General features: G+C 35.0%; 2 protein-coding genes and 2 long non-coding RNA genes across 10 annotated transcripts in view; 2 read left to right on the top strand and 2 right to left on the bottom strand.

Moving 5' to 3' along the window:
- The window catches only part of LOC124642581 (transmembrane and coiled-coil domains protein 2), a 41,851-nt gene extending 37,309 nt beyond the window's left edge, over positions 1 to 4,542 (top strand). For all 7 annotated transcript variants that reach the window (XM_047181030.1, XM_047181032.1, XM_047181028.1 and 4 more), the window contains 2 exons: positions 20 to 154; positions 1,512 to 4,542. In XM_047181030.1, coding sequence (XP_047036986.1) covers positions 20 to 154; positions 1,512 to 1,539 — 163 coding nt within the window. In that variant the 3' untranslated portion in view covers positions 1,540 to 4,542. The remainder of the gene's footprint in view (positions 1 to 19; positions 155 to 1,511) is intronic.
- A 747-nt stretch (positions 4,543 to 5,289) lies between these two features.
- The window catches only part of LOC124642547 (plastin-3), a 60,227-nt gene continuing 43,551 nt past the window's right edge, over positions 5,290 to 21,965 (bottom strand). Inside the window, exons 5-16 of the mRNA XM_047180977.1 lie at positions 20,835 to 20,988; positions 20,154 to 20,317; positions 19,549 to 19,658; positions 18,987 to 19,181; positions 18,282 to 18,492; positions 12,721 to 12,851; positions 12,114 to 12,261; positions 10,756 to 10,907; positions 9,777 to 9,878; positions 9,213 to 9,379; positions 6,305 to 6,373; positions 5,290 to 5,944 (exon numbers count right to left, since the gene is read on the bottom strand). Of these exons, the coding sequence (XP_047036933.1) occupies positions 5,728 to 5,944; positions 6,305 to 6,373; positions 9,213 to 9,379; positions 9,777 to 9,878; positions 10,756 to 10,907; positions 12,114 to 12,261; positions 12,721 to 12,851; positions 18,282 to 18,492; positions 18,987 to 19,181; positions 19,549 to 19,658; positions 20,154 to 20,317; positions 20,835 to 20,988 (1,820 nt within the window). The 3' untranslated portion in view covers positions 5,290 to 5,727. The remainder of the gene's footprint in view (positions 5,945 to 6,304; positions 6,374 to 9,212; positions 9,380 to 9,776; positions 9,879 to 10,755; positions 10,908 to 12,113; positions 12,262 to 12,720; positions 12,852 to 18,281; positions 18,493 to 18,986; positions 19,182 to 19,548; positions 19,659 to 20,153; positions 20,318 to 20,834; positions 20,989 to 21,965) is intronic.
- LOC124642549 lies at positions 14,030 to 15,465 on the top strand. The gene is made up of 2 exons (XR_006985786.1): positions 14,030 to 14,083; positions 14,837 to 15,465. It is a non-coding gene; the product is annotated as an uncharacterized LOC124642549 (long non-coding RNA).
- LOC124642548 lies at positions 14,833 to 18,051 on the bottom strand. The gene is made up of 2 exons (XR_006985785.1): positions 17,830 to 18,051; positions 14,833 to 16,371 (listed from the first exon to the last, which is right to left on the bottom strand). It is a non-coding gene; the product is annotated as an uncharacterized LOC124642548 (long non-coding RNA).

Raw genomic sequence — 21,965 nt, 5'->3', positions numbered from 1 at the left:
TCACCAACCCCCATTTCAGAGTGCGAGTCCTAACAACGAGCCTGGCAGTAATGTTAGGCGTCATGGTACTCAAACAGTGGCCGGAAGTGACACAACTATCAGAACACCTGGTCAGACGCCTCAAGGAGTATCTACTAGACAAGCACCACGACAGGTAATGTGCCAGGATGTTACGTCATCACTTGTATTCACGCTGGAACTGTTGGGTTGGCTTCTAAGTTTAAAAAATATATGATTTTTACACTATTTTTTAGTTCAGTTTTAGGTAAAGGATATAAAAGATGTTTGCCAGATGTTTTTGAAGAAAAGAAATGGTATTTGTTTTAGCTATATGGTTGCCCAATTTCTTCGATTTAGCGCAACTATTGTTGGTTTGCGCAAAGTTGCGCAACAGTCAAGCAGATTGCGCAAAAAATCTGACAACTGATTATTTACATTATATTAAAATATATATTCAGTATTATATTTTTCTTTAAATAAAACAACTTTTATATATGAATCCAGTGTGAAAGAAAGTGTTTTAGTAAAGGTTACGATATGCCGGTCCAGTGTAGAGTTAAAGTTGAGCATTACTTAGAAATATATCGATTCTAAATTGAAAATATATAGACGGACTTAGAAACACTGGTTTTTGGACACAGCTGATTATAAAAAACTTTTTTGAATTCGTCAAAAGCAAAGACTGTTTTTAAAAACAAAACTTTAAGTTGTCTTTTAAGCTAAATCGATGTTTAACTATTCAATTGTGAGTTTTCTAGTCGATAAAAAAATACCGATAAAGTGTATCGACATTTATAAATGCTTAAGACCACAGTAAAATTCGAAATATGTCATTATTTTATTTTTAATAGTTACTCTTACAATTCAAGATTTTCTATAAAGTTTTTTAAGTTCTTACTCAATCCTTACATAGTACTCCTGTGTCCAAAAAACAAGTGTAAATATAAAATGGAAGTCGTAGATGATATTCAATAGAGTTTTCTATTATTTTATCAAAGCCATTGTACTGTAGACTTCACAATTATACTAATTCTGTGTAAGCTTTGTTATGTACTATCGTCTAATGTATGTATGTACGTATGTATAGGCAAGAAGCATCTTTTAGACCGATGTGGCACTACGCAGCTGTTTTATACCACTTGAGATTCATTTTATAACAATAAATGTAAAAAATCGATACACATTTTTATTATTTTATCGATAAATAAATACTTGATTGTTACATCACTCTAAAGGATGCTTGAATCATATCAATATATAATAATATGTATGACAGATACATATAATAATATGTATGACAGATACATGTAATGTTTTATAAACAAAATATTTGAATTGCCAGCAATAAAAATGTTTAAACAATATTTATTTAATTTGTACTTTTTTATAATAATTATTATACAAACGGACGCAATTGCAATACTCTGTGTTTTTTTTGTTATTTTATTTATAAGTTTGTTTTTTTTTTATAATTTTTGTTATAATTATGATTTTCTTTTTGTCCACTGCAGGTATGAATGCAAGTCGTTATGTGGTTGATTTTGTCCGAAAACATCGCTAGTGGAATTTTAGGTGTTATTGCAATTCTGTCCCGGAATACTGCGTTATTATAACCGAGGTAAACACAGCTCAGTTAAACTAACCATACAGTTAAGAATTAACCAATAACACACTCGCACATTGGTGGGGAAAGGATAACATATCAACAAGAGATTAAACTGCAAAGTTAGATTAACTAAGCCGTTAATTTAAACTGTTTGCACGTGCGCGGGAGTTGATAAAGAGAGGTATTTTGTGTACTTTATATATAGTTAAATATAGACACTTTGATATTTTTACCTTGATAACCTTAACATTTTATATAACATACAATAAGGTTACATATTTTTTTAAATTAGAAGATCAAATTCTTAGTATGGGTTTTATTGCCTTAATTTTTAATAATGATTACTTGGCTCAAAAGTGTTACAAAGTTAACTACATAAGCAATTGTTATACTCAACGTTAGTCGGCTCTCTGTTAACTTATAATTATTGTTATATTTATCAACTTCCGCGCCGCGCCGGTGTAAGTATACTTATAACAGTGATATTTCTTTTATTATTATTATTTAAGTGTACTTTAAGTTATCGCACACAGTTCTGGGTACCACAATCGATTATTTTCATATGTTTAAGATCTATCATCGAATCGACTGAAACATTTTTAGTGATGCCTAGTTCATTTGTATTTTTAAGATCGTGGAATACTCTAACGGTGGGTTTCTATAACCGATCTTTTCTTGGGTTTGCGATTAGATACTGAAATTTGATATATCTTATTTGGAGCTAATAAAATTCAATATCAAATCGCAAAAGAAACTATAGGTCAGCTATATAAACCCGCAGAAAATGGTTTATATTTTAGTTCGGGAACGGGTAATTTACAACAGTAGTGCTGTGACAATAATTTGTCGATATCGATAGCTGCAAATTCTTGCTATCAGAAAGTAAATTAGATTTTGATATTTTTGTTGCCAGCCAATAAATTATCCTTTCCCGAACAGAATATTTAATAAATAGGTATCAAGAACTGTGTGTGATTAAATCACTTTGTTTAATTACTGATTTTACATGAACAAACATAGGGCTGGGCCCTCGTAGATATTTGATGATTTATTCTAACGTTATTTACCGTATATTGTCGAGGCTTATAGTCAAATTGCTCAGAAATTAGCTTGAAAACGTGGCGTCAAATATATCGATGTTTGTCAAACACTATGCATGTGTCTAATGCCTTGTATAGTGGTACCGAATTTTGTGCTGTTGACAGCTGTCAGTTTTCAAGTGAAAATAAAGTTGGTATTGACTGACAGTATCTGTCAATTGCACAAAAACCGGTCGGGGTATAATTGGTTGGTTAGTCTAATTATAGTCTATGATGTTGTCATTGCTACATGGCATATTGTCTGACAAACTCTATATTTGACAAAGTGAACATTTTATGACCTGAAAGGCTGAACGGTTTAAAAATCTCGAATCGGTTGAAATATTAGGGTGAAGGATAATAAATAGTGTCTTGATTGCGTTTGTACAAATTTTAGCTAATGGGGGAGGGTTGAGTTGCCATCACATGTTTTATATACGTTCTGACATTGGTTCTAAATTATATTCGCTATTTTTTATAATGAATTTAGTCAAATATTCAATAAAGACTATCTTAAAGTATGAATCGTGAATGTCCACTTTTTATTTCTTTAACGACTCTTTTATTTTTAGAACAATTGAGTCTTAAAAAACGATTCATACTTTACTAGTTTTTTTTTTTTTTTTAAGAAAGTGACGTTATTTATTGAATTAAATTATTTATTGGTCCATTAATTTTCAATGTATTGGCAGTTTATTCAATAAGTTGGATATAAACTTTTAAATAAACTGCTCATTAATTTATTTAATTATGAATAATTCGCTTGTATAGTAGCGTCAATTTAAATACGCATGAACATGGATTTTGTATTACAATTCATTATACTGAACATTTTTTTACGAAAACTACATATTAAGCAATAAATTTTAAATAAAATAATCTTTGTCTACAATGCTTGAAATAGTTTTTGCTAGAGTCTACAATAGCAAACAGATGGAAGCCAGTTTTATCAAGTGTTGGACTAATACCTAGTTAATCCTTCTTCGTATTTTAATGAGAACATTCCAAAATTACTATATCTGATCGATGTGGTCGCGTCAGGGAACCTTATACATTATACTAAAATATTTGGCAATAAAAATACTTTTTAAGCTCAAACTGTCCTATTCCTAATTCTTTCTAACTTTATTATACTGATCGATTCCCACCTTTAAATAAATGTAGCTTTAATATATTGTAATAATACATAAATGATAGTTTAGATCCTAAATTATGATAATTGATACTCCCGGTTTCCTGACTAGCCTGAAAAAGTTACAACTTAGATTAGATTTTAGGCCGCCTTTTCACTTGTAAGTTTTACTCACGTGCCTAAGTAGCTTACGTAAATAAATAGCGACTATGTAAGTCGCTTATAGCAATTTCCTAGACCATCTTACAACTTGCCTAAGTTACTTACGTAATTATTATTTTTTACAAGTGTAAAGGCCCAGTTACTACCATCCAAGTTATAATTAAAAAACAGCTCTGTACAAAACATTTTAGTTCTCAAAGTCGTTGTATACTTAAATATTTTTTATAAACTCGCTATTTTGTATAGTTGAGTGACCGAAAATTGTTATCTATATTATTATCCTGATTATATGTTGTAAATGGCAAATATTTCATATAAATATTTTAGCTGAAGGATTGGTTTTAATAGTGATAATTATGTATTGTTTATATGAATATGTATTTGCCTTATAGTGACACAAATAAATAAATGAACAACTGTTTAGCACTAGTATGAATTGTGTTGTATTATATACCATTTGTTTTGGAGAACACTTGAGGAAAATATGTATGTTAAAATATGTGAAAGTATTAATTTTTGTTGCCGGCTATGGATTGAATTAAATCATCACAATTTTATCCAAATATGTGTTTTATTTTACTGCAAACTACACCAAGTATCTAAAATCTGAGAATCTCCTTTCACTTTTCGGAGATTTTGAGAAAACGGAAAATCACATAAGAAATCATACATTGTTATTTTTTTCAATCGGGCCCCAGGAGTACTGGAATGATTATTTGTAGAACATAGAGATTAGTATTAGTACTTGTAATTCATCTCACTCTAGAACTTCAATAAAAAGTATGCAATTCAATAAAATATTTTAAAAATATATTATTTAAACTTCAACTGTGTTTCGGATGGCACGTTAAACTGTAGGTCCCAGCTGTCATTGAACATCCTTGGCAGTCGTTAAGGCTAGTCAGATGCCAGTAAGTCTGACACCAGTCTAACCAAGGGGTATTGGGTTGCCCGGGTAACTGGGTTGAGGGGGTCAGATAGGCAGTCGCTTCTTGTAAAGCCCTGGTACTCAGCTGAATCCGGTTAGACTGGAAGCCGACCCCAACATAGTTGGGAAAAAGACCCTGAGGATGATGATGATTTAAACTTCAACTATGTGTTTCTTTAATGAAAAACTCTGTCACCTCATAACTCCAAAACTAGAACTGCTACATAAAAACGGCATTCTTTTTTGAAATTAGCATGGAAAAAGTATTCAGATTCATGTAAAAAATCTCATGCAACAGACATGCTGTTTTCCAGTGTCACTACCTAAATCAAATTCAAAGTACAAGTATGTAATTTGGCCGTAGGTTGGAAATAAAGCAAACAAAAAATATTAAAAACTTGTACAAAACTTCATTCATAATTCAATACAAAAATACTTGCAAAGCTAAAATTAAGTTCAAAGAAAAATGCATGTGGTATATAAAAAAATTACTTAATTGCTCTAGGCGAGTGGAATAAATAAATGACCGAAGGAAAAATTATTGTGTGAAAGTCAGTGAAAGAGTAGGTAAAATCGTTCTAGGCAGTTGGGTAAACAAGGAGTGAATTTTGGGACGGCTGTCAGAGACGGAAGACGCTGGATGCAGGTCGCCTCCAACAGGTATCTGTGGAGATCTAAGGGGGAGCCCTATGTTCAGCAGTGGACGTCCTATGGCTGAGATGATGATGATGTCAGAGAAGAATGGAAGCGGAAAAAATACGAAACTGGGCAGGAAGATGTGGAATAACTAAATATGGTAAGTAATAGTCTGGGACTTTTCCTATTCTGGTCTAGGCAAAACCGTCAGATTGTCTGGTTTGGGCGGTGGTACAGGCTTTTCAGACTGCTCGATTTCTTCGCCTTCATCAGCCATTACAATATTATCTTCGACAATGATTTCCCCACTTTCGTGGTCAATAATCTCCACGGTGTCGTGGTCGACTACCTCCAAGCTGTCTGTGGAATCGTAGAGTTCTTCAGCAGACTCCACCACGGTCCTGTAATTGGGTAGTTGACTAGATCAAAAATAAAATCCTGTGTTATTTGTTTTGATTAAAAAAATAATATTTTTTCTTGGTATTGCAAAATCATTCGGATTTTTGTACACATTACATCCAAACTAACCGTTTTTGATAGTCTATTTTTTCAAAAGGTGAAAAAGTATTGAGCTACCCTATTTACGTAAATTGTACTTACAATACTTCGCATTTAGAAAGTGATAGAAAGGAGAAATGCTTTTCTCAAATTATATTGAAGTTAAGTTCCAGTCTAATTGGGTGCAGGTAACAGCATCCACTTTGTCTCTCATCGGTTATCCTGAGGATATTTAACTATATTTTCACTAAATGAATACATACCCATCAACGGTCGTGACAGAATTCTGGTGACCATAGCCATTTCCCGACCGAGCAATTTGTGAGACATCCCTGAAAATTTTCAATACAACATCTGAGGACCTAGTTTATTTATTGCCCTTTAAAAACCAAGCAATGTGCATAAAATATAAAAGCGACCCGCGTGCCATAAGCTGTCAGGTTCAAAATTATAAAAATCTTGTGAACCAAAACTTGCCTCTTGCGTGCGTATCCCCAATTGCGTTGCGTTGCACACGGTTGCCACATTAAATAAGGATAAGCACCCCAAATATATATTTTATATAATAAATAGCGTCATTAGGAAGGTAAAGGAAAGGGAAAATGAAAAAGTTTCAACTGTTTTACCAATTCCGTTTTATTTTAGGCTTACACATTCTTGTATATTAACATTACTGATAGCTAGCAATCACTAAATACAGTGGAGTAATTATAGTTAATCATTCATTAGATATTTTCAATTTCACGTTGTATGTTAAGAAATAAAACTTCTATTTGATTTCAAAATAAAAATCTAAAAAGTTACGTAATCAATAAAATCTTGATAAAGCCTTAAAACGTCTAACAAAATAAAAATTTACAATAAAAAATATTATGATTGTAAAATATCGTTGTATCCCTGGGGAATGTCTAATCTAATAAAACGCTACAAAAATATTTCACAGAATATAACTTAAATAACATAAGAAAATATACATTTCTAAAACTAATAAATTGAGAATGAAATAAATGTTCCAAAATGCCGATGTAGGGGAATGCTGGGTTCAGGAATGTAACATATAAAGCTACATAGTACTATTATGTATCATTTCTGTAATGGCGGTTCATTAAGATTATCACATAAACAATTCCACATACACATTTATTGCCAATTCCCACACATATTATAAGCGATCATCTTATACATAGCGACCTCGACGGTACAAACAGACAACCAATACAAATAGAGAGTTATTGTAACATAAGCATTCTTATAAGAACGAAACCGTGGTTTTGGAAGCCAAGAATACATTCTAAGTTAATCTTAATCAATTCTCGGCTTATTTAAGTACCCCAAAATCGGTTTATATGTACGCAAAACATTTTATTACATACAACCGGTACTTCGTACTTAAAAACACGATACGATTCGTTGTAAAAATGTATAAAAACATCGACCACATTATGTAGATAATACTAATGATTCATAAGTACTAATTTAAGCCGTTAAAAATGTTCTGTTTTTTGTTGAAATACGTCATGAATTACGTAATTGTTGTTTTTTCATAGCAGACGTTTATATCTGATATACTTAATAAGTTATACTTAATATAATGCTAACTTCACATACACAAGTATTATTTATATTGAAAGTGGCGTCGTGGATACTAAAAACGTCTTACATATTTTGCTAAATATAGTTTACTATTGTATAATTGCAGTATTTCCTTATGTATAAAGGAAAGCAAGCTTGTATATAACATTATTTCATACATATTTAGTATCCGCGACGCCACGCTATCCCACCTATCTAGCGACACAAATCCAGAAACATAAAAATTTGGAATGTAGAACAAAATTCAGTCGAATAAATGCTAACCGCTTGCTAAAAGCGATCGTTGATCGTTCGTTAAAATTGTATGAACAAAAACTATCGTTCGATAAATTGGTAGATAGTTCAAAACGCTACTTTTGACTAACAACTTTTAATGTGACAAAAAAATTGTCGAAGCACTAAATACCAATCCAAATAAAGGATTAGGTAGTTAACGCGATAAATGCTTTAATAAATCTGTAAATAAAAATCTTATTTTTATTAGAGAACCATCGCTTCACAATTGTACCGGTAGGTGGGTAAATCGTTATAATTTCGATTAAAAATTATGTTTCCGTGGGCCTCTTAAACTTATTAGTCACAAGTTTTATTCTTATTGAGACGAAACTCATACTAAATGTATGAGAAATGTTAACTTTGACGAAGTGACTTTTACAGCTAATTATCTTGCACTGTGTCGAATATTGAAAACATCTTGTGTGAATTTATAAAAGTCCTAAGTATTGACTTTTAAAAGTTGACGAAACTTAAATGCTATAGTGACCGGGCTAAGAAAATTGACATTTATATAGCGTTAAGCTTTGCATAAATCAGCCCGTTCACGAGCATTTTAAAACGTTCACAAACAATAACAAAATGATGACACACAGACAATTCAAAATGTAAAATATGAACCCTCTTTTTTGTTACTGGCAACATTGGTTACATACAAATAATACCTCTATGGTAGAATTTTGATAAAAAAAAATGTTTATTGATGTGTTAATATTGATATTATTTTGTATATATGCCAGTGTTGCCAGCAGCATTGACGACACAGTACCACAATACATCACAAACTATCTATATAGTGCTACATACAGAGCAATACCACGTTTTATTACAATCTTATTCCTGTTACATAAGAACAGATTAATCTTGTGTTTACCATTTTAAAGTGACATAGAAACCTAAACCAATAAATGACCAGCTTGCACATATACTTATTGCAGATTTTTTGATGTGTATTTAAAACATTTCAATTTCCAAGCTCTTGCGGTCTTAGTAACTACTAGGGTTAGTGCTAGGTATAAACGACAACTTCATTCAAGAAGATCTTTAAAATCTAGCACTAAAACCAATACTTTTTTACCACAGTTTGATAATAAGATGTATGTATATTGACCTTAACGTTTAATTTCTATACTTTATCAAACCGTTGATTTGCGATTAGGTATTTAGTATAGTGACTGTTGACATAAGGTGTCAACTATCATGGTGACAGTTGACAATAGCTGTCAGTTGTCACATTTTTCGTCAACGTCAATAAAAACTATAAACAACGTGTATGTCTGTATGTAGCTCGTATTAATATCTTACTGCGGCGGCGCGTCCATGGCGGGGATGTAGTCGAGCGCCATGAGGCAGGCGAACACCGTCATGATCATCTTGGGCTTGCGCTCCGTGATGTCCTCCGGTAGAGCGTACACGCGGGCGCCGCAGCGACGAGCCATTGATATCGCGTATTTAGCGTTGGCGTGGTTTTCCTAAGAAAACGAAACAGTTGATAAATAAATGGAATGTTAACAATTAGTGTTATTATAAAAAAGTTACATACTTATTTTCTAAATTCACAATTATGTATTCTAATTCACAATACACGTGTGTAACTTCAGTATATTGCATTATCTTTATTTACGAGAGATATTTTTCCTCAGGAAAGAAAATCCAAAGCTACTAGAACGAAAATTATTGACTATTTAACTGGTATGGTATTGCCGGAAATAGTTTTTACAGATTATGATTTTTCAACAGTTTTATTAATATTGTTCAGTACCAACAAATAAAAAAATCTAAATGAATTTCTATCTAGAAGCTTAATTTGTTGCTTCAGCTTTGAAATATTTAATTAAGAATTTAACTATATTTATAGCAAATGCTTACCTCCTCGTTGCCTCCTGGCAGTACAACATCGTAGTTGATGGAGCCGGGCTTGATGGCGTCTATCAGGTCGATCACCACTTTGCCGTCAGCTAATACCTCGTCCTGTAAATAGGTAATATTATAGATTAGTATTGAGGAATGTATTTGTACATAACTGTGGGATGTGTGTTTGTTTTCTATCATACTTTAAAGTGAATAACATACTTGTGGTTTAAAGCATATGTGGTGAATACTCTTTGGTAGAAATGAAACTGTTATTAATCTATGTAAGGCTAAATAGTTTGAATATGTTAATCAGAAATCACTTGTCTAATTTGCCCATTTGATGAAGCTATAATCTACTTTTTGACCAAGTGAAACCGGGGGAAATAGCTAGAATTTTAATGTAAACATAACAGACTTTTCATCCGCGGGTTGTAGAAAAAACAACATTGATGCACCTAAACACATATATGAAAGTGAAGAATGAGCGTTTTAGGGGCTGTCCTTTGCAGCCAAGTTTGAATGAATAAATACTTTTGAGTTTGAGTATGATACCGAATACCGAAAAAAAAGAGTCGTGGTGGCTTAGTGAGTAAAGAACCAACCTCTCAAGTATGAGGGCGCGGGTTCGATTCCAGGTCAGGCAAGTACCAATGCAACTTTTCTAAGTTTGTATGTACTTTCTTAGTATATCTTAGACACCAATGACTGTGTTTCGGATGGCACGTTAAACTGTAGGTCCCGGCTGTCATTGAACATCCTTGGCAATCGTTACGGGTAGTCAGAAGTCAGTAAGTCTGACACCAGTCTAACCAAGGGGTATTAGGTTGCATGGGTAACTGGGTTGAGGAGGTCAGATAGGCAGTCGCTTCTTGTAAAGCACTGGTACTCAGCTGAATCCGGTTAGACTGGAAGCCGACCCTAACATAGTTGGGAAAAGGCTCGGAGGATGACCGAATACCGAAAAAGATTAACCGATAATAGAAAAACAATATACCTGGAAGCTCCTAATAGAAGACGATTTGCCCGCAGCACTGAGCTTGTTGTTGACCCATTGCACGATCTCCTTCTCAATGATGGGGTTACCAGTGTTCGCCAGTCGCGTTAGCACGGAGAGGGTGTATGCTCGCATTAATTGCCAGATTAACGCTGGAAGGGAAGGAAAGACATAAAATAACAATTTTTAATAGGGTGTATTGGACGGGTGTACTATGCCAAATCGAATGACAAATAATCGAATGCCAATTGATCGACCACTATAAATCGAAATTCTAAATACTCGAACATTCATAATATCGAATGGTTTTTAAATCGAACATTCAATACATCGCGCAGTCAATACATCGAGTGTTCAAAATATCGAATGTTCGTTTGATCGAGCGTTAAATGCATCGCATATTCATCCTATCGAAAAATAAATATTTTTTATGAATACAAGAAAAACTCAAAATGTGTGAATAATTTATAAATTTTAATGTAGTTTTTATTATTTAACATTTTTTCAATCGCGTTATCATCCCTTTTGCCTCTTTTTTGTAAAGTAGGTCTTCCCAAACCCGCGTTTGCCTTTTCAATTCACACAAAATTTTAAAATTTACCTTTAAAAGATAAGAATTAAAGATTAAAATGTGATTTATTAGTAAATTTTGAGTTTTTCTTGTATTCATAAAAAATATAGATTTTTCGATAGGATAAATATGCGATGCATTTAACGCTCGATCAAACGAACATTCGATATTTTGAACACTCGATGTATTGACTGCGCGATGTATTGAATGTTCGATTTAAAAACCATTCGATATTATGAATGTTCGTGTATTTAGAATTTCGATTTATAGTGGTCGATCAATTGGCATTCGATTATTTGTCATTCGATTTGGCATAGTACACCCGTATTGGACAGATGTGTCAATATACTCGAACGCCTCGCCAGTAATTAGTGGCAGATCGTTTTGATCACATCTATAGTTATCGGCACGAATCTTGAGCTCTGACCTTCACCTGCGCAGAAGTAATTTACTGGGTCCCTTTTGTGGTATGAAGTGAGGCGCGGGGGCGGGCTAAAGCGGTGATTGGCCCGCAGTGCATCGTGTCATAGCCGTCACTCGGGATTAGTTCTTTGCTAATAAATCACTTCTGCGTAGATGTAGGTCAGAGCTCAAGATTCGTGCCGATAACTATACTGCCCGTTACTTGACCTACAAGAAGGCGCCTGACCTACCAGCCCTGTGGCATCTTCGCTCATCTTTCTTGCTTCCGTGGCCAAGCCTATTATATTTCAAGGGTCCTGAAGCTAAGTGTGCCAGCTCCACGGCTGGTTGCAGTTCCATGCCGACATGTCTGACTCATACATACCTAGCGTGAGCGTGGCGTTCCCCTCGTTGATGTCGGCGCCGGCGATGCCGACGAGCGAGAAGCCGAGCTGTCTGCCGAGCTCGACGGCGTAGTTACAGTTCTCCAGACGCTCCATGAATTTGCGCAACTTAGAGAATTGACGGTGCACCTGGAGATACAAAAAAATATTTGGTATATAAACAAAATACATAGAAAACAATATGTACGATGGAAGCTACAAAAGTTCAAAATCGTGGAGCAGTTGACAACATCCGACTCCTAGCGAGAAGCCGCGTTCCAATAAATGAAAGGGCAACAACTTTACATACTTTGATCAGTTGAGATATAAAAACATTTGGTTTCAGAGGCTGCTGTGTGCAGCGACACACTGACTACATATAGTTTATGAAGACATGATCAGATGCATGAATGCATCTACTAGAATTAAAATACTTACTAGATGTAAGGAAGAATATTGAACATTCATTCCGAGAGACAGTAAATAGAAGAACAAACCCACACTCGGCAGGTGTTCCGTCTTAAATAAACTTCACGAAACTCCAAAATAGGCATGAATTACCTCAAATTATAGCAGAAAACTGTAAAGATATTAATATAAAAAATATACCTTCTTCCAATTAACAATGCCCGGCTTGATGATGTCGTACAGCTGGAAGATAACGAGTCCGTCCGTGAGGTCGGAGTACAGCCAGTTCACGTGCGGCGCCACGCCCATCGAGTTCATCCAGTTGCGGTAAGCTGAGAACAAACACACATACAATTTATTAAAGCAATATATTTACAACAAAAAAAAAATACTAAAAACACGTGACAATTTTTTTTGTATTCCTAACAGGGAACCCTTTCATTTGATACCCATATCAAGGAGGTGAATATCAAACAGGCAGTCCGCCATATTGGGGAGGTCGCCATATTGGATTTGTAATGACGTTTCTTAGCTAGTCATGTATTGTCATCAGAACTCAGAGCGTATGCAAAATTGTATCCTAATCGAAGACCGGGAAGTGGGTCGCATTAAGATTCTAAGATTTTCTTACACACATACATAGTTACAAGTGAAGCTAATGTAAGCGTGTTAAAAACTAAAGCATCAAAATATTTATAGACATCGCTGTCGACTGGGAGAGTGCCCAAGAGGCTGGCAGCATTACCTTTTTGGATCGCCATGCTGATCCTTTGTCCGAGGTAACAGCCAGCCTTTTAGTCACGAGAAGCGTTAACTAATGTAGAATAAGTAATAATGCCCATACAAATAGATAACATGCCCCATGTGTAAACAAATTTTACAATCACAGTGTTTTATAAGATGTTGATAAATATACAAACGCATAAAAATAAATAATATTCCATATATGTAAACACATTTTCTAAATAACTTGTGCCCATAAAATGTACTATTTTGCTACAAAAAATGTAATAAATGAAGAACCGCTCAACAAATTTTGTGCAAACTTCACATAGACCCATCTACTAAATAGTCCGAACAAAGCCTAAACATTTGGTTGGGTTACACGGGTCCCCCTAGATCATTGAGCTTAGAATTATAAGGAGACGCCGTGTTGTTATAGACATATCTATAGTTATATAAATATGGGCGAAATATGAAAAAAACTATGCAACATAGTTCTGTCTCACTCTTTCTAAGCAGATAAGTGTATTTGAAAAACAGGGACAACAATATTTTTGTGGTTGCGTAAAATGATAACATTTACTTTTGATATCGTCCTGTTTGTAGGTGCGTGCCATATCTGGCCATATCCGCCATTTAATGAACTACATGTCATGGTAGTTGTGCTGTCAAATAGGTGCTCTTCGTGACTTATTTTTGCTATTTTATAGAAAATCACTCGTGTTTACTTTTAAGACTTTACTATTTCAATAGTGAAATAATCAACGAATATGCCTACGTGTTGTATCGTAAAGTGTGGTGCAAGTAAGCACAAAAATCAAGCTGGATTGTCTTTACACAGGTTAGTAACCAGTTTTTGCTAGATTCTACATAAACTAATTCACATTGGATAAAAAATATGTTACGGAAACATGAATTGATGGTGAAAGTACTTATATTTAAGTTTATTTCTGTATAAAAAGCTATATTTAGAAATAAATGTTGTTTACAATAACATGTCATATTGGCATAGTGCTGTACAGTTGTCATAACTGTATCGATATAATATCCACTTTTATAATTCAGCTTTTACTCATTTTAACAACAGAAGTTACTGTTTCTAAGACACTGAGCCCTCAGAGTTGTGTATTATGTTGAATAGAACATCTCTATTTTGTTATTTACTTAAGTACTATCTTTCGCGATATTTAATCGTGGTTTTACTCGTGTTCCGACGGATCTAACTCCCGTACCCGAACAGTAGTAATAGCCTATGCCCACCGGGTAAAGTGTAGCTTCCCAACCGTGAAAGAATTTTGCAAATCGCTCAACTTGTTTCGGAGCCTACTCAATCCAAACAAATAATCAAAGTATAGATAAGTTCAAGTTTTGATGTTCTTTAATTAAAAACATTTTTTGCAAGTTTCCTATACGAAATGATTTAAGGAAAAAATGGTTAGAAGCTATCGGTGAGGAAAATATTAATCCCAGACATAAATATTGGTATGTCTGTTCGCTTCACTTTGAAGATAGTTGTTTTAATAGAAATAAGGAGATTTTTCTTTTTTTTTTGTTAGACAAATCCTATGAAATTACATTATTAGTACAGTATCAGACACCCAAAGAAGGTCCCCAGGAGTCGTTGGTTTTACATGAAATTACTAACATCAGAAAGCATAAGGATACTGCCACATCAACTGATGTGTTCCCATTGCCATTATCCCATGAAAATATAAAACCAAAGGAGTTTGTTTCAGCCGAAAGAAGAAGGAAGAAGCAGACTGAACGTTTGTGTTTCATTATTAATTGGGGAGGAAGACATCAATAGCCTCATTTATGTAAAATCAAGAGGAAGGCTGAAATATGCCTCTTGTAGCGTCATAGAAATCATTAAAAAGACAGAGAAACTCGTTGAAACTCATTTAGATTGTAAAATTAAATCTGAAGTGTATTATTTATACATTTTTAAATTTATGTGTGAATTTTATGAAATTAATACTTTTTTTGACTGTGATCCCAATCACAATACTGACCATAAGTTACTTTTAAATAAGTCAATAATTAAAACATTTTTAAATATAAGATTAGATACTGCGGTTGTAGAAGAACTGAAAAACTGTCTCATAGACAGTTTTTTAATAAGCTTATAAATATTGTTTAGAAATGAATAACTTTGTTCAATGTCTCTTTTAATTTTACCCACCAGCTTGTACACATTATGGTATGCAGTAAAGTTATTGAGTACGATACGATTGAGTATTATTGTTATCAGTTAAGCTAATGTGATAGTTCTGTGACGAACGAATTAATTGTACTCTGTTATATTTCTGCACCCAGTAAGACTCGTACGTACTCGTAACTAGAATACGATATCGATACTTGTTGAATCCTGTTGCGGTACAACCCTAGCAATGGCAGCCATTTTAGTTGCTTACTGCAGATTGTAGGTATGCACGTTTTTTTCGTAGGTATTTCCAGTCCCTATAGTTATAAGTCAGTGCCCTAGATGGCTTTTAGCGTGGATATATTATAAGCACGTATTTTAGCACTATCCACTCCCGATCAATAACACTTAACCATCGACTTTTTATTTGCTAAAAAAAAACACATTTTCAAATAGTACTTTTTACAATAATGATTACACATACACATTCTTTAGAAGTAAAGACGCAATTTAGTAACTCGCCCATTAAATATGTGATCGAACAAAATGTATTAGTTAGACACACACTAACACTTCACACTCTCTAATAGGACCACTGATTTTCAAAAGGATTTTTTTGCAGAAAGCCACAGATTAAATAGGAAATAAACAATAGGAACAAATGCTTTTTTATGAATTATTCTAAAGTCTATTGTTATGTTGAAAGGTGTCACGCTAATAGTTAAGAATTGCATTCTTGGTACAAATAAATACATGTAACATGACAGCCGTTTATTGAAAGAAAAAGTGTTATACTAACACACAGCATAATTAAAAAATCGACTGGGTTCTGTTAGGTAATTTATAAAAAGCTAAAGAAAACGGACAGCAAAGTTTTCTAATAGCGTCCAGTTTTCCCTTTGAGTATGGAACCCTAAAAAATGTGGTACATTGAACGCACAAGATGCTTAAAAAGATAAAACACGTAAAATATTGACTCTCGCTTTCTATATGTTACCGTAAGATTACAAACATCGTTAGATTACAATCTATCTCGAGAGATTGCAAACTGTCGAATTATTGTGAACCGTAACATCTGATTGCAATTTAACGCATTATTTTTCGCTATATTATAATCTATCGATGAGAAATTGTCAAATTGTCAACTGTCCGAAAGCTCTCTCTGATTGGTCAGTCTTTTTGTAAGATCGACCAATCACGACCAGCCGTTCTGTTTCCATGGAGTTCCCGTAGAGTTAGGAATGAAATAGAGGTGTCAGTTAAATAAAATAAATGCTCTTCAAAAATTCTTCAAGTATTAAATTTATATAAAAATAACTCTTATAAAAATACAGTTAGGTATTTTGTCTTCAAATACAAACTAATATTTAAAAATAAAATAAAAGGGGTGCTAATTAAACAGGCTTCTTTTTAATATCATTATTCGCCCCCAAAAATGTATGTTGCCTTCTAAATTACTAAGTCAGCCACAATTAATAAAGCGTCGAGCATCTAAATAATACTATCTTAGCCACGAGTTATCTTCCACTCTAAATACAACTCAGCATGGTGGTTATTTTTTTGCATCTAAATTTGTAGCATGCATTCTAACAGTAAACTTCTTAAATACTATTAAATGACATCATAAAAATATTTATTTACCTTCTAATTTTTTTACTCGTACCTACTGAGTTTTTTGTTTAAAATATAACACATCCCATATTAATTGACCCAGCATGGAAGTAAGCATGCAACATGCAGCAAGCATAACTTCTGTCACGGCTCCGGCGCTGCGGGGCTCCGGCGATCCCATGCGAGCTTATCGTCGCAGATGGTTTTCACGCTCACCACCGCAGCTTCGGCTTGCTGGCCGGCGCCGGCCAGCCTCAGCCGCGGCGGCGAGCGCTGAAACTACCTGCGCCTCAGCTCGCAGGCCGCCTCGCCCCTCCGCGCCTACGCGGTTTTGAATTGCACTCTAGGGGTAGGGCAGACAAGACTACGTGGAGTCGGTTTTGCAGCGATTCGTTTTCGTCACTAACTTCAATTTTTAATAAAATTTTTAATTGTGTGTAATTTGAGTCTTAAAAATTAAACAAGTACAATTTTTGATTTTATAAAAAATTAAACCGTCACTTATTTTTGCACGTCAAAGAGCTGTGACACCGGGAGTAGCAAAGAACATTGTCTTTTTTGACGTTCTACCAATCAGCGCGCAAGATGCATTCCGTTCTACGCCAGTTGACAATTTGACCGCTCTACATCGCTCTCGATCTTACAAAAAGACTGACCAATCAGGGAGAGCTTTCGGACAGTTGACAATTTGACAATTTCTCATCGATAGATTATAATATAGCGAAAAATAATGCGTTAAATTGCAATCAGATGTTACGGTTTACAATAATTCGACAGTTTACAATCTCTCGAGATAGATTGTAATCTAACGATGTTTGTAATCTTACGGTGACATATACACTCGATGCATGCAAATAATGTAAAACATTATCAACCAAATTTGAGTTTGTAGAAAATTATAGTTGCTTTTTTTGTTTAGTAACTTAGGATATTTTGTAAGACCGAACGCGCTGGTTACTGCATTTTCATTTCCGTTTACTTTCAACTCTAAAAATATTGATAAGTGAAACTATGTAGTTTTGGAAACATGATGTGTGGTGGCAAGTCTGACAACCAGTCTTACCAAGAGTATTGGGTTGCTCGGGTAACTGGGTTGAGGAGGTCAGATAGGCAGTTGCTCTATGTAGAACCCTGGTACCCAGCGACATCCGACAGCGAAACCGATCCCAACATAGTTGGGAGAAGCCGACCCTAACTAGATGATGTGTATTAGAACCCAGGAAGAAATCGATGATGTGTGTTAGGACCAAGGTGCTGGTTGATGGAATTGACACAAGGTACTCACTCTTCTCCTCCCGTGTCTCGTCGAGCTGGTGCAGTTCCTCAGTGTCAGCCGACCGCTGGAGTCCAGGGTGCTGGTTGAACAAGTTGGCGACGAAAGCCAAGTTGAGCTTGTAGACTCCGGCCACTACGTCTGCGGGGGTGACGAAGGCACGGCATCGGAGTTTGGCAGCTTGTTGCAGCATCAGCTCGGCACGACGGAGGTGGTCGGTTTCCTGGTGATGGGAAATTGAAGATGTTAGTTTAAAATTGGTGTGTAACACAAAACGCGATTTAAAAGGGAAACATGTAGATGGGATGGGTTATCGTGAGTAACTAGTCACTGTTAGACGGCATAAACTTTAATAAAAGTAAAACATTTACACAAGCCACAATAATAGTCTTTCAAAAAATAATCATCGGCCAATCAGTGGCCGGCTAGGCCACGTGATCACACGAAAGGGAGCGTTCGGGAATATGCATAGATATTACCAGCTATAAAGACTAATTATAGAGATACTCTGAGCTAGATTAAGGCTAGAGTAAGGCCCACGTCAAGACTTTATGTAGGAGATTTAATCGGCCCGATTTTTTGTAGGTCTTTCTGACCGACCATTTGTAGGACGAGTTGTAGTGTCACACTATTGATAATCAGTGTGTTCTATATTTCTCCTACAAAAAATCGGTCATCGATTTATCGGTCGTGGGCAGGCAGCTAGTGTGTACATACCCTGAGAGCATCCAGCGTGACGCCAGCATCATCGGGAGCGATCTGCTTGAGCAGGTACGAGTATATCTCGGAGTCGGCCACGTCTTGCTGGAAGTTGGTGCAGCGCCGGGTGACGCCGGCACTCTGGAGCTGGTGGTTCACCCATCGGAGGAGGATGGCCTCTGGTGATAAGGCTAGGAGGTCTTCGATGCGTTCCTGTGAAGAAGATTGGTTTTTGAGTGAGTCAATAGTGATTGGTGGTTGATACAATAGTGGTTGAATATACTTGACGGTGTTTGATGCTAACAATACCTTCCCTTAGTAAGATTTTTATCAATTTTCATTGGCAGTCATGTCAAGCGTAAAATAGTCCAAGCTTTCCCAATATTTCTTATTCAAAGAAAGCATGCGGGGATTCTAACTACATCTACAATCCCACAGGTCAAATCGATTTTGATATAATGTAATGGCCGCTTAAAGTCGCCAAACATCAAGTTTAACAATGTTTTCATGGGTTCTTTCAGGGAATCATTTTCAAAGTGAACATTTTTCCCTTGTATATAGTAGTGTTTATTCCACAAACCTGATCATTGAGTAGCTCCGTGAGACCGGGGCAGTGTTCCAGTGTGATCTGGTTGAAGAGACCGATGCGGATGATCTGCCATAGTAGACCGAGCACCAAGTGGGGTTTGCCTGTTAACAATATACATGCAATGTAAGTGTACATATTTGCAACACGTGTCATGGTGTTTATGAGAAATACGAGATTTAGGATGGAACTTGGATTTTCATGATGATTCGAAAATTACATAAATTTTGATGGGGTAATAAATACATAGAAAAATAAATACTGTTTGCAGGTACTTATATAATACTTGAGGACCTTTATACCTGCACAGTCTCATTTTAATTAAGCTTAGTAAGTAGACCAAATTTGATTAACATCAGAAGCCCTGGATCACTCAGGTCTTCAGACGTCACATAGCTGGGTTTTCGTCAGTTCAGTTAAGAGTGAATTATTTTTTTTTTTTTTACTAGCTGGGGCCATTTTCCATCATCATCTATCTTAGCCTCTTGCCAACTATATTAGAGTCGGCTTCCAGTCTAGTCCAGTGTTTTACATGAAGCGACTGCCTGACCTCCTCAACCCAGTTACCCATTTAACAAAAAGTACATAATTTTCCTTACCTTTAGCGAGATCATGTGCATCGATATTGACGATATTACACCCAATAGCTTGAGAGGAGACGAGAGCTAGCGTCAAGTTTTCATGTTTCGTGTATAACGTTAAATTCTTCTTGTTGATAGCCCGCTCGTCTATTGTGTCGGGGCACGAGTGGTTTATTACTTTGCTGGAATGGAAAAGAATAATTAGTGCTAAAAAAACAAGTTAGACAGGTCATTATCATCATCCTCCTGCCCTTATCCCAATTATAATATTGGGGTCGTCGCAGCATGTTTTCTTCTTCTATATGCCGTCAAGATAGAACATTTCGCTGGTAAAAGTAATTGGGATCGTTGTTTAAATAAGAATCATCATAATTTCAGATTAGGTGCTTCAAAGTAACCAAGTTTGTTTGTTATGCAAGCTTTAACAGTACGATGGCTGAATCGATGAAAATGAACTTAGGTGTGTAATTACATAGGACCTCAATTTTTATCTAGATAATCCCTTGGAAGGGCGATATATACGCGAGAAAGATTATAAAAATCCGCAGTTAACCAATACATTGCTAAGATCGGCCTGTCTCAGGGCATTCTATAGCCAACGACCCTCAAAATTTCAATCAAATCTAGTTATCAAACTTTTACATTAGTAAACGTTTTTGTTCTGTTAAATAAAATAGTTTTCGTAAAAGTAAAACTCACCATAATATAAGACCGTCTTTAAGCTTCTCGTACAACTGTTTGCCCTCATGGTCTATGGGCAGCAGATGTTTGAGGTCGGGATCGTGTTCCAAGTTGCTGTTGATCCACCCGGAGAACGCCATCTGCTCTTCGAGCCGTACTGAATGCGTTGTGCCTGGAAGCAGGGTTTTTTTTTCGTAAAATTTCTGATATAATCGAACATATTTATCATTTCTGATACAGTTTAGGATTCCACCAAAACGGAGCGGTGCGGAGATCACAGGACAGCAACTAAATTCGACCATATTTATATTTTGTGCTTGTAAAAGCCTAACTAAATGACTTTCAAAAAGTTTTTGAACAACTCCGTCCTCTCAGACAGAGTGGATTATCTCTGAGCAGAAATCGCTCCCTTTTGGTGAATTTCTTAAGTCAAGACTGGTCATCGGCGAAGTGAAAGGAGGAAGAAGCTATTGCGTATTTCCAGAACTTATTTAAGGGTACGACCGATTTTTATTCGACTTTTAACAGAAGTTTATGAATCTTATTAATGTTATTAAATACAAAGTGATAGTCGACGTAGTCATATCTGCGTTAAAATCAGCACATTACATAAAACTAAAAAACATGTTATTTCTAACGCTTGTTATACATAACATGGCGACCTAGATTATTTAGTTTTATTGCTTCGAACTGATAAGCTGAGGTACATACTTATTAGTTTTTCTATTGGCGTGGCGAAACCTTGGCTCATATTTTTATTCGCGTGAACATTAAATACTATTATTATCATAAGAAGTCAATAGGTTTTTTCTTGTTTATTATATTCTTATTGTTTAGTTGGAAATATTTTATTATAAGGTCGGGTATTATTGTTTGTCAGGAGGAAGACCTTAGCAATGCTAATTTATGAGAATAAATGAAAGTAATATGGTTTAGGCCCTTAAGATACTCAAGTAACAGGTCTAAATATACCTCAGAAAATTAAATTTTAAACCAATTGTGATCAAAGCAAACAGGTTAATTAGTTTGATTTTGCAAAACAGAATTTTATCGATGTTTCTAACATTTTCTAACGAAATTAAATGTTAACGAGATTAAAATTGAATGTTAAATATAGACATTTATAGCAAAAATCTTCTTTTTTGAACA

The sequence above is a fragment of the Helicoverpa zea genome, chromosome 25 (assembly GCF_022581195.2).
Source record: "Helicoverpa zea isolate HzStark_Cry1AcR chromosome 25, ilHelZeax1.1, whole genome shotgun sequence".
NCBI classification, from domain to species: Eukaryota; Metazoa; Arthropoda; class Insecta; order Lepidoptera; family Noctuidae; genus Helicoverpa; species Helicoverpa zea.
The sequence above is the reverse complement of the archived record's forward strand: the minus strand, read 5'-3'. Positions and strand labels throughout refer to the sequence as shown.